Source organism: Mustela putorius, unplaced genomic scaffold (assembly GCF_011764305.1).
Source record: "Mustela putorius furo isolate JIRA1106 unplaced genomic scaffold, ASM1176430v1.1 tig00000738_pilon_pilon_pilon, whole genome shotgun sequence".
Taxonomy (NCBI): Eukaryota; Metazoa; Chordata; class Mammalia; order Carnivora; family Mustelidae; genus Mustela; species Mustela putorius.
In genome coordinates, this window is record NW_025421463.1 from 2,932,211 (window position 1) to 2,944,953 (window position 12,743).

Below are 12,743 nucleotides of genomic sequence, written 5' to 3' on the forward strand. Positions count from 1 at the left end.
GGTAGGGGGCAGCGTCCGTTGGGATGGTGGGTGGTGTTGAAATGAGCCATGGGCCGGCAGGAGGAAGCCGCAGGGAGGGGACTGTGGGCTCTGGGGCAGCTCTGCCTGGTTCCATTCTCACGTGGGCCACTGGTTTTACTCGGGGACTTCGGCTGTGATCGTGTGATCTGTCTGTGTGATGAGTCTGACGGTCAGCAACCAGAGGGGAGAGTACAAAGGACCGACTCAGGGCGCCTGCGTGGCTCAGTGGTTGAGCCTGCCTTCAGCTCGGGTATGATCCCGGGGTCCTGGGATTGAGCCCTGCTTCGTGCTTCCAGCTTTAGGGGGGGCCTGCTTCTCCCTCTCTCTCTGCCTCTCCCCCTCGCTTGTGTATGCTCTCTCTCTTTCTCTCTCTTTCAAAATAAAATCTTTTAAAAAAGAAGAAGAAACTGGGGGGCTGATGGGTGGGAGACTCAGGAGTTGCAGGTTCACTTTCCGAGTCACCTACCTGGGGTCCCCAAAGGTCTCACTCAGTAGCTTCCAGAGCCTCCAGCCTTCCTGTTGCCTCTGGCCACTGTGTTCCACAGAAGGGAGTCAGCCAAGCTAAGTAGTCCCCAAAGTCAGAGAGGCAGGCATTCTCCCCTGTCCTTGTGAAAGGGGTTCCAGAGTGTTTACACGTAGAGGATAAAGGAGGAACTGGTGCGACCTGTTTGAGCAGTCCCTGGGGCGGGGGCAGCTGTAATTATACTCCTGCTGGGTTTTAGACAGAAGCCATGGTCTCTCTTTTGGTTCCTGATTATGCAGATGTTTCTGCAAAGGATTGCTGCAACTCTAGCCCCAGACTCCTCCTCGCTGACTGGAAATCCAAGGCGTGTCCCACACTGGATTCTCAGTGCCTGGGGTGGAGGAAAACCAGAGGAATGACTGGGGCCAGACTTAAAGAAACAGAGAGGTAGGAGCCTGGAGGAGGGCAGGCTGCTAGGGGGCCCTCAGCCCCTGGGTGGGGAATGGGGTCTTTGGAGAGAAGATAGAGTGATTCGGATTCTTGGGAGGACAGCAGAGCTTGGGGGTTGGGAGGAGAGTGGCTTCTGGAGAGCTCTGGAATCTTGGTGGTTCTGCTCTTTCCCAAGGCCAGTCTGCTAAGACTACAGCCCCTGAGGTGCCTGGACACTGACTGGGATCCTGCTCCCTCTGTCTGGCTCCTACCTGCCACCTGGAGGACAGAACGGTCCCTTTTCCAGCTTTCCCACTCTCTCCCCCCACTGCCTTGGCCCCAGGCTGAGGAGGCCATTCTCGCACCTTCCTCCAGAAGCTTCACCCTCCTGATCCCGACCAGCCCCCGAACATGGCACCCTTCAGAATGACCATCTGACCCTTGAGATGTCTCACCATCTGACGCGCTCCCACCCCCAGCGGCATCTGACACCCCCACACACCACCCCCCGCCCCCGTCTAAGTCACTAGTCATTCCCTCGCATCCCATGATCCCTGCTCCATGCCTCCTGATTGCACACCTGAGTCCCGTTGCTGGTACATCTTTTCACCAACACTGTTCTCTTGCTGGAGACCTTTATCTCTCCTCACCTTTAACCTGGCCAGCTTGCTACTTGTCCTTGAAAATTAAGTTTGGTTGTTGCCTCCAGTACACTTTCCCCAGCTCCTCCTCTTCCCTCTGGCTGAGCAGTCCCCGAGGGAGAAGAGGGTGTCCCAGCCCTGCACCCAGATGTCTGTGTGTTGAGGTCTTTAGTATCTTGGTATCAGAGGAGATGAGCCTGAATTTCAAGGAAGTTAGGAACATAGCTAGCTTCACACCTGGCTTTTAAAATGGACATTTTGTGAATAAATCAATTGGTAATAAGGTTTGGAAGAAATCTCATGTATTTTTTAAAAGAGAGAGAGAGAAACTTAAATGACAAAACTGATAAAACAGAAATAGCTAACCATATAGGTCCTCACTTTAACACGCGATCCGTTTGTCCCATATTTGAAAATGAACTCTCCTTGCGTTTTAACAAACCAGTCATCATCACACCTCAGTTTATAAAATGTATTTTTAAAAAAAGAGAGAACACACTCCACCGCAGAAGACAGATGGGTGACAGACAGGAACAAGAAAAGATGCACAGCATCGCTTGACATTGGGAAAGTGCAAATTAAAATCACAGGGATAGGGGCACCTGGGTGGCTCAGTGGGTTGAAGCCTCTGCCTTTGATTCAGGTCATGGTCCCAGGGTCCTGGGATCGAGCCCCACATCCGGCTCTTGCTCTGCAGGGAGCCTGCTTCCTCCTCTCTCTCTCTCTCTCTGCCTGCCTCTCTGCTTACTTGTGATCTCTGTTCTGTCAAATAAATAAATAAAATCTTTAAAAAAATCACAGGGATATAATTGCTGCATACTAATGTGGCAAAATACTGAACAAACCAGCCTGGCGGTACCGAGTGCTAGTGAGAGCACGAACCCGTTGGGACCCTTGTACAGTGCAGTGAGGAGTGCAGAATGTCCAGCCGCTTGGGGTATGAGTTTGTCGATTTCTTATAAAGTTAGACATAGACTTACTGTACAACACTTCCACTCCTGAATATTTACCCAAAAGAAATGAAGACCTACGTCTGTACAAAGACCTGTCTGTGAATGTTTACGGCTTTTTTTTCCCCCCATAATTGCCCCAAGCTGGGAACAACCCCAGTGTCCTTCAGCAGGTGAAAAGGCAAACGAATGATGGTATATGCATTCAATAGAGTACCTCTTAGCAATGAAAAGGAGTAAACTGTGGACATAGACAGTAACATAGACCATAACCGGATCGGTCTCAAAAGCCAGACCACATACTGTGCGATCCATGTACCCTGGACAGCTTGGTCAACAGTGCTGGGCCGGAAGAGGTCTTTCCAACTGGACTAAGAATCAGATTGACATGAGACAGATTAACGGGAGAAAATATAATTTAATTTGTATATGTGTGGAATCTGCAGAGAGACGGCGTATTCCAAAGACAGGCAAAATGAGGTACCTACGCCATCCTGAACTTGGGAGAAGTGGGTAGGGGTCTGGGACTTCAAAGGGAAGGAATGTGATTCACAGGAAGATGAAAAAGAGTAAATGTTTAGGAAACGTGAATGTTTGCTGGGCGGCTCAGAAACAATGGGACACGGAGGACGTTGATCAGATAGGCCTTGCTGGGTTCCGCCCTGTCCCCCAAGCCTAGTTCAGAGTATAATGGAGTTCTCTATGGTGACAGCTCTCTTCCTGGAGCAAGTCCTCTATCTAGATTCTTTGTAGGCAGCTGCAGGGGAGGTAAAGAATCAGAATCTGCTGGGTATGATTGTTTTTTAACTCAAAATAATCTTCATGCCAAAGTGGCCTGTTTGGGGGTGGCCTGCCGCTGGCCCCTATGAGGGACACAGATCATCAGCGTTTGTGGGGCTGCGTGGGGCAGAGACTGATGGCAGGGGGGTGGTGCGGGGAATGTGGTGGCAGATGGAAGTGTCTGCCCCCGGATACGGTGATGGTTACCCACAGCACACGTTCATCCGCACTCACCTAGCGGAGCCCTGTGAAGGGTGAATGTGACCTATGTAGATTATATTTTAGCTTAGAGAAATAGCTGTCAGTCGTTCTGCTGTTAAGACGACTGCCCCTGCCTTGTCCAGGGCAGCGGGAAGGCCACACTGCTCTGTCACTGGGCAGACTGTGGAGGGAGGTGAGACAGTGGTGTGTGTCCCTGTGTGTGCACTAAAGGGATGGTCGGCCTGCACACGCATGGAGCCTTTTCACCCAGCAAAGCCCAGCGGGGCGGACGATGCTGGAATGTCTTGAGCACTCCCTTTTCCCCTTGGCCTCAGTGGTCACAGTGGCGGCATTTAAACCTAAACTCATGCTTCTGGAAACATCCTGCCTGTATTCCTTGTTGCTTCTCAGATTTTAAGGGATTGTCCTTTAAACATGCACAGCAACGAAGGTACTTGCCGAACGTCATGTGGACAGGTGTCCTTTTTAGGAGTTAACCTTTTTCTTTTCCCTAGATCTTTTTGCAAGGGTTTTGAAAAGCAGAGAAGTGGGCGGGTTTCTGGAGAGCCAGCCTATTATGATCGTGATTACCAGTGTGGAGATTGTTGGTGACCGTGAGCTGAAAGTCAGCTCTGCCTCATGGTTTCCTGTCGACTGTCAGGTCTCAGTCAAGCTGTGATGAGCTTAGCCCTTCTTGCTGCCAGCGCAGCAGCAGCGTTTTGTTTTGTTGGTTACTTGTTTTCATCCTGCTGTAAATTTCAAAGTAACAGCAAGGCCCTATTTTAAGGGAAGTGAGCTCGCTGTGTCACTTCCAGCTGGTTGTGAAATGTTTGCTTTTGGGGGCCCCTGGGGCACTCAATTGGTCAAGCCACCGACTTTGATTTCAGCCCAGGTCATGATCTCAGTGTGGTGAGATTGAGCCCCATGTTGTCAGTGTCCATGCTCAGTGGGGTGTCTGCTTGAGAGCCTCTCTCCCTCTCCCTCTGTCCCCCTCCCCGACTCGTGCTGCCTCTCTGAAAAATAAATAAATAAAAATGGGCGGGGGGAAATGCTTGCTTTTGCCTTGCCAAGAAAGGGGCTGCCGAAGGATAGAGTGGAGGGTCCGTGTCGGTGAGGAGCAGCAGCCTGGCCACGCCCTCGCCAGGAGGACGACTGACATGGACTCGCAGGGCTATTCGGCCTGCCTGCTGGAGACCACCGCCCGGGGCCACTTCGCTTCTGGGGGTCCTCGCTGTTCCCAGGGGAGCAGGGCTCTCTCTGGCCTCAGGGACAGCCCTTCCTGAAGGGGTCAGAGCCCCTTCTCCCCCACTGCCTGTCTCCTTGCGGGGCCCCTGTGTTCTGTCCCTCTGCAAAGTCTTCCCCACCACCCCCTTCATGTGGTTAACTCAGCTCAGGATGGGAGAAACAGGTAGTTTGCAGTGTTCAAAAGTTGGAGTTAGCGGGCTGTGCTGTTGGTTTCCACAGCCTGCCCTGGGGAGAGTAGACCGTCCCCTTCTCAAATTGGAAACTACTCCTCCCTGTTCTCCAGGAGTTTTCCGACTGAATCCAGAGACGAAATAGGAGAGTGATCACCCGGGCAGAGAGCTTTACAAATAGTAAAACTGATCAGGGTTGTTGAAGATTTTTGAAGACAGGAGAAGAAAAGGTTGAAATAGAACCGATCATTTTCCTGCCACTTTTCCTCCAGTGCTCCAGCGCAGTCGGGCTCTCCTGCCGCACTGACTGCGGAAAGAATGAAACATATTGAACCCTTTTGATTCCCACCCCAAAGTAGCCACTAATGTTTTGTTAATTATTCTTTATGTATTTGATAGATGAGCTAGTTTCTCTTTTCACACGTGAGAGAAAGCAGTCAGAACTCACCATGACCCTTGGCAGAGCAGGTAAACACACTGTCCTCCCTGGAACCATGCGAACCTGCCTTCAGCGGCAGCCCAGCCCCTGCTGCTCGAGGTCCAGGGAACCATGTCGTTCTCCAGGCCTTGCTGCTGTTCTCTTAAGATGGGGACAGTTAGTCCTACTCATTAAGGCAGGGCAATATTTGGAGGTGTAAGACACCCGCTGTGGTGCCTGGCACGCACTGGGTACTCCTTAGTGGGAAATAGCATTTATTGCTCTGATCGGGAAGTAATAATAATCTAGTGCAGGATGCCATTAATGCGGAAGGCAGGGGTGCCTGGGTGGTTCAGTGGGTTAAAGCCTCTGCCTTTAGCTCAGGTCATGATCCCAGGGTCCTGGGATCGAGCCCCAAATCGGGCTCTCTGCTCAGCGGGGAGCCTGCTTCTCCCTCTCTCTCTGCCTGCCTCTCTGCCTACTTGTGATCTGTCTATGAAATAAATAAATAAAATTCTTTAAAGCGGAAGGCACCTGAAACCTGTTTACACCGATGGTGACCAAAAGACCTTTCGCCAATTCTGTAATACTAATTGTAAGATCATTTTAGGAACGACTGGGTGGCTCAGTTGGTTAAGTGGCTGCCTTTTGCTCAGGTCATGATCCCAGGGTCCTGGGTCCCGCTTTGGGCTGCTTTGCAGGGAGCCTGCTATTCCCCCTGCTTGTATGTGCATGTGCTCGCTCGCTCTCTGGCAAATAATCATTTTAATCTGAGTTACTGAATTCTTTTTTTTTTTCTTAAATCTCTCTAGTGAGACCTCACTTATTCTGGGGCGCTGTCCCTGTGCCTCAGTTTGCACGCGATGCCCTCTGGGCACCCTCGGCCCCTCACTTCCCTCTATCACAGCCCTTCCTGGGCTTGTCTGTCTCCTTCCCTGACACACGGGTCAGAGCGTGGACACTGGCCATATGGTTATTAAGAAGCTCCAAATCTTAGTATTGCTGCTTGTAATAAAAATGGGGAGCCTGTCATCTAACAGGATGCCTTTCGAGTGGGAGAGGGGATGAACACTTAGGAGCCCAGCTAGCATGGAGGCTTTGTACAGCCGTGAGGGTCAGGCTGCCTCACTCCCAGGAGGGGCCCCCAGCCTCACGGTGTGGTTCTGTCTCCTAGGTCGGGAACTACAAGCGGACCGTGAAGCGGATTGACGATGGCCACCGCCTGTGCAGCGACCTCATGAACTGCCTGCACGAGCGGGCGCGCATCGAGAAGGCCTACGCACAGCAGCTCACAGAGTGGGCGCGGCGCTGGCGGCAGCTCGTGGAGAAAGGTAGGGAGGCTGCCACCCGGGATATCTCTGCCCAGGAGCTCTGCGCAGACCTCACAGGATCAGGGCAGGGCTGCGTCTATAGCTCTGGGGGCTGTGAGTCACATGGGGGAGTGGCAGGGTGCCGTCATCCAGCAGCACAGGCTGCGGGCTTTCTTTCTCCTTCTCTGTGGCATGGGGCCCCTCTGCAGACAGCTCCAGGGTCTCCCGTGGCAGCCCTTGTCACCCGTGGGACATGCTACTACCCTTCCCGGTCTAACTCAGAACAGCTCCTTCAGGACCCAGTTTTGAGTAAAGTGGTTGTCACATCAGAGGCCTTGCTGTTCCACACCGTGGGGTCCAACACGGAGAGTGGTTTATCTGTAAGCCGGGCTGTGTAGCCCATCAGGTAAGGATAGATGGTGACACCCAGCAGGCTTTCTCATTCTAAATCGTGACAGGGATAACTAGAGGTGTTGTGTGGTACAGGTTTCGCCCCCAATCCCTCCTTAGCAAAACACTCAGAAGATTCTGGAGCTTAGTAACAGAGTGCTGCTGTGGGTCTAGATTGTGCTCAGAACGCACTTCCGAGCAGTAGGCCAGGAGCTTGATGGATTATGGGGTTTTCTGAGACAGAAGCCGGATAGTGGGACTTTCTCAGGGTGTGCTGTGGGCCAGGCCCTTCCACCATGATGGCTCACCTCGGAAGATGGGGAACCGTCTGGCTGAATGGTCGTAGAGGGGCAGGGCCCCAGGCACCTGTAGCTGGGTCTGGACCGGCTGCTCGTCTTTCCCCTGTTGCTGAAACAAGTCATCCGTGGGGCCTGCCATGGTGCCTTGGTTCAGGGTAGGTGTCAGGGAGTGAAGTGGCCATGCACAGGTGAGAAGTAGCCAGGGGAGGGCCAGCTCCTTCAGTAAGCCGTAACTGTTGCTGTTTGATTTCTACCTGTTAGGACCCAGCTGCCAGCTCGGTCCCTTGCATTTATTCAGAACTTGAGGTTCACAGAACACCCGTGCCCCCTTACCTTGTGGATCCCGCCACTGTGTTGCAGACCAAGGCAGGAGAGGGAGCTGCTCATTTTATAGACACAGGGGATTTGAAGTTCAGAAGGGCTCACCTTCCACCGTTGTCTCCCCCAATGCCTCTCTGTGTCATTCCCCAGCTCGAACAGTGACTGTCCCCTGGGGGAGCCTGGAGGGCAGGACCTGGGTCTCCCCGTTTTCATCCTCAGATGCTCTCATGGCCTCTTCATCCGTCTCTCTCTGCCCTGCCACCCCACGCCTCAACAAAATGACAGGCCAGATCGGGAGCTTCCTTCCTGAGCATAGTGTTTGCGGTGACCACTGTCTAGAGATTTCCATCTGGCCAGAGCAGGTTCCTGCCTCCAACTCTCCTTCCTCTCCCCAAGACAGAGTTTCCATTCTGCAGAGGAGACAGTCCCGTCTGACAGGCAGCTCTTGCCCTCTGCTCTGAGCCAGGCTCTGTTTCCCTGGGTGGGTGAATGGGAGAGGAGCCGAGGAGTCCTCCGCGGGGCAGGGGGAGGTGGGCTGCCAGAGCACCTGAGCGGGGAGAGCTCTGCCCACTTCAGAGGCCCCTCCTTCTCCAGCCAGCCTTGAGCAAAATCAAACTTCCAAGATGCAGAAACAAGTTTTTAAAAAGCTTAGTGACTTTTAAAAAAGGAAATGTGTGTAATTCCCGAATTGTCGTAACAGAAGAATGGCTGAGTGGGTCCAGCGTCAGTTCCTTATTCTTTCTTCATCCCAGACTGAAAAAGGAACAGCCACTGAGCGCAAACTACCTGAGAGAACCAAAAGGAAACCTCCCGGCCCCCGCAGCCAGGCTGCTGGCCCAGAATCCAGTCCTCCCCGCCTAGAGAGGTTAACGGACAGGATCCCCATCGGGGCCTGTCTGGGAGCCCCGGTGCCCAGTAACCACCAGCTTCTCTCTTGTGCCAGGGCCCCAGTATGGGACGCTGGAGAAAGCCTGGACAGCGGTCATGTCCGAGGCGGAGAAGGTGAGCGAGCTGCACTTGGAGGTGAAGGCCTCTTTGATGAACGAGGACTTCGAGAAGATCAAGAACTGGCAGAAGGAGGCCTTTCACAAGCAGATGATGGGAGGCTTCAAGGAGACCAAAGAAGCCGAGGACGGCTTTCGGAAGGCGCAGAAGCCCTGGGCCAAGAAGCTGAAAGAGGTGCCTCCCTCCTGCGGCCGCTCCCTGCCCAGCCTGACTCTGGGCTTCGTGGCGAGACCCTCTGAGTGCTTTTGGCCCAGGATGCTAACAGCGGTAGAGATGAGGCCACCCCGCGGGCCAAGTAGCCCATCGTAGCTAGTATTAACCCGAGCTCAACACACGAAAGTGCCTTTGGGGTAGTAGAAAGGGTTAATTTAAAATTTGTCTTTCTTTTATATATGTTTTTCTTTGAAATTTGCAAATAATACCGTTACAGGTTTTTCTAAAAGTAGCAACCAAAGCCACGGAGTCTCCTCCAGCCCTGGCTAGCTGGAGGCTCTCCTACACGCGCCCCGGCCCACAAGTGCACCCCTCCCCGCCACCCCACCACCCTGCCCAGCCCCATTCCTCGGGGGCCGACTTGCTGCTTCCTCATGCCTCCACTCTCTGGCTTTTCTCAGGGGCTGCCCCACCTTCCTCCCCCTCAGAAACCTCCTCCTCAGAATAACCCAGAACAGACCTCTCTTTGAGTTGTAATGACAGGCTTTCCTTCTTTTTTCCGTGTCTTGGCTTTTGCCACGTCTCTTTTCTCTTGCTTCTTGTCCGTGGCCTCATTTGTAACAACTGCCCTCACCCCCTCATGAGACTATGGGTACAAAACTCATCTTTCCTCTCTAGAATGAGCCCCGTGACTTTGGCTCAAGGAAGGAAGCATGTGTGAAATAAAGATACGGCTGCTGTGTGCGCACGCACGTGTGTGTCGTGTTCTCCCCGTATGAGATAGCCGTGGAGCCGGTGGCCTATAATTCTGCCTCCCAGCTCTATCCCTCCTGATAGGTCTGGAATTTTGGGACGTTCTTCATATGTGCTGTTCCAGCTGCCTGGCCTGCCCTTCCCGCAGATAGCCGCACCTCCTGCACTTTCTTGCTCTGTGTCATCTTGGCTGGCGCTCTCCAGCTGCTCCGGATGCACTTGACCCGCCCCGCCCTAGCACGGCACCCCACCTCTCTTCCCTGTTTCCTCTTCTCCTTGGCGCTCCTCACCCTCTTGTTCACTCTGCTCTTCAGCTAGCTTTGTAGCTGCCTCCCTGGCCAGACAGAGAGCTCCCCGAAAGCCAGCGTCTTCGGCGCTGCGCCCCTAGTGCCTAGAACAGTGCCCGGGCCGAAGCAGGCGCTCCGGCGTGTCTGTTGGACGAGCTCCTCCCTGTAACTCTGTTGTAACCACCCGGCACGTGCAGCTTTGTGCCTGCTCCCCACCTCCTCTGGGGGGGCCAGCAGAGTCTGAAACCCCTGGTCGGGATTTTGAACTTGCAGACAGTGACACTCAGGAGCTCTTTCTCGCTGTAGGTAGAAGCAGCAAAGAAGGCCTACCACGCAGCGTGCAAAGAGGAGAAGTTGGCCACATCACGAGAAACCAACAGCAAAGCAGACCCGTCCCTCAATCCCGAGCAGCTTAAGAAGTTGCAAGACAAAGTAGAAAAGTGCAAGCAAGACGTTCTGAAGGTAAACGGGCCCGTCTTTCCCCATGTCGAATGCACATGCCTCGCCTGGCCGCCTCTCTGGCCACGGTGAGCCTTCGTCGCCGCTTGATGGGTGGGGAGGTGGCATGCCAGTGAGACCTGCTCATCCCCTCGCCCTTCTGCGATGGGCACCTCACCTTACCACAGCCCCCTGCGCCCTCCTCAGGACAGGGGCAGAACTGAGGGCCAGGCAAGCTGGGGAGCGGACGAAGCCTCTGCTCAGGGAAGGGTGGCGGGTGGCCAGGCAGCTGCGGGAGAAGTGGCAGGAAGTGGCCTGTGCAGGACAAGGAGGTGTGGGCTCAGCAGCGGGGAGCTGACATGTGGGCTGGCACAGTGGGTTGTGATGACCGAATTGCCAGCAGTCTTGTGAGGCAAGTGAAGTAAGGAGCTTAGGACACTGCTAACATGAAGCCACTGAAAGAAGGTTCCAGAGCCCAGACAGGGCAGAGGTTTGGAGGAGGAGCATAGCTTAGATGGATTGCCCTGGTGGTGAATGGAGGGAGCCCCCTGAAGGGGTGGTAGAGTGCCCAGGAGGCCCAGCACTCTGTGGCCAGGGGAGCTTGGCGGGGCGCGGGTAACAGGCAGGTTTCCCCAGCAGCCCCGGCAGTGGAGGCCTCAGAGAGGTGTGGGTAGAGGCTGTGGGCGCTCAGCCGAGAGACCTGAACGGTCGCCACGGGCGGCAGGCCCAGTGCAGTACCCGGATGCCCCCTCCCCCTTCTGGGCGGTGGGGAGGTTCCGTGCTGCCATGGATTAGAGAGAGCCCGTGGGAAGATGGTGGAAGCCGTTGGGCTCCACGGATGCAGGTAGTGATCCTGCCTGGAAGGCCTGAGGCACGGAGTGCAGACACTAGACAGAGTCGTAGAATTTCCAGTTCCCAGGGAGTGAGAGCTGACAGGAGCCAGGCCCAGGCCGCCGCCTCTGCTGTGTGGGGAGGGGTGCGGGGCTGGGGGCCGCTGCTCTCAGCCTCCCTCCTGCAGCCATGCTGAGGGAGGAGATGCCACCGGCATTTGGAGAGAAAGAGGCAGCCAAGCTGAGAAGGCCTGCATCCCGGGAATCGGGTGTGAGGCCGAGAAGGGAAACAGGAACGCCGAGCTGCTCTGTTCACACCCCCACCGAGCCCAGAGAGTTAGGAGGTGGCATCTCTGTTGTGTGACGGGGGCAACTAAGTCCAGAGAGGCTCAATCTTGTGCCGCCTGGTAGTGTGAGTGGGGGAGGACCTGTACCCTCTGTCACCGCTCCATCACTGGCACAGTGACGAAGGGCGGTTGTGGGGAAAGTCTTCGGCAGATGACCAAGCAGCAGAGTCCGTTGAGGCACTGCCCCCACTCCCCGCACCGGCTCTGGGCCAGGAGGGTGGGGTTCGGAGCCGCCAGCTGCCTCCACCGAGGGGCCAGGTGAGGAGTCTGGGCTACATGCTAGAAGGGGAGGGCACCCGGGCTCAAGGCACAGAAGGCTGGGGCTGCTGAGGATTACCTTTGCCAGGTGTCTAGGGCGGTGCCTGGAGGAGAGACGTGGCATCGTTGCTTCCTGGGTGTGGGGGGAGGGAGGTAGACACAGACCTTTCGTGTTTCACGGTCACTCACAACAGAGTCCACCAGCTTGATCTGGGGTCCAAGGTCAGACGTAAGGCTGGATGTCAGGCCACTTTGTAGAGGTTTCCCTTCTGACTCTGTGGTCCGGCCAGTGACCTCGGGGCATGATGGTCCTTGTAGCCGGAGAGCTGGCCTGGACAGGAGGGCAACCTCATCCCATGAGGTTGCCCTCAAAACCAGCACCGAGTGACTGGTACACCCTTCTGTGTCTCTGACTGGTCCGGTGGTGACTGCACCTTGCAGTATCCCTCAGAAAGGAACTTCTCAGGTTCAATGCTAACTGCCCCAGTCCACAGAAGGGCGAAGGCTGCCTTTCATTTCATTCCATGGATGTTTACTAGGAACTTGCTCTGTTCTCTGTGCTTGGAATTCCCCAGTAGTGACGACCCTGTTCTGCATCTGGCTTTGCTAGGGCAGAGCTGTTTGTGACACTGGGGAGCATCTGGTTGCCACTGGGCACTGCAGGGGCTCCGGGGAGACTGCTGTGTGCCGTTGAGGTATCCCAGAGAAGGGGATGCTCTCTGCTGCTCTGATGGTTCGCCAGGAGCTGGGTGTTTCGGCCACAGCTGCATGTCCTGAGGCCCCTGAGCTCGGGACCTCACGCCGGGCCTCGCACAGATAGACCCGGGGCGGCTGATGGTGATGTTGAGTCATCAGAGCAGTGAGTGGCCCTCTGGGAATGTCCAAATTCTGGAAATGATAACCTTTTCCTGGGGTCACAGAGGACCAGGCCCAGCCAGGAGGCTCAGAAGCAGAACAAGGAACGGCATATAAGGGAGCGCCGGGGAGGGGGGCTCCAGGGAGGGGGTGGAGCCTGTTAGGGAAGTCTCTGAGAA

At 54.9% G+C, this 12,743-nt stretch overlaps 1 protein-coding gene across 12 annotated transcripts in view; it reads left to right on the forward strand.

The window, feature by feature from the left end:
- The window catches only part of PACSIN2 (protein kinase C and casein kinase substrate in neurons 2), a 133,470-nt gene that overhangs the window by 105,486 nt on the left and 15,241 nt on the right, over window positions 1–12,743 (forward strand). For 11 of the 12 annotated variants that reach the window (XM_045083749.1, XM_045083754.1, XM_045083753.1 and 8 more), the window contains 3 exons: window positions 6,493–6,649; window positions 8,582–8,817; window positions 10,143–10,298. In XM_045083749.1, coding sequence (XP_044939684.1) covers window positions 6,493–6,649; window positions 8,582–8,817; window positions 10,143–10,298 — 549 coding nt within the window. Of the gene's footprint in view, window positions 1–907; window positions 932–6,492; window positions 6,650–8,581; window positions 8,818–10,142; window positions 10,299–12,743 lie in introns of those variants that run through there. The other variant, XM_013045094.2, reaches the window with a different exon arrangement.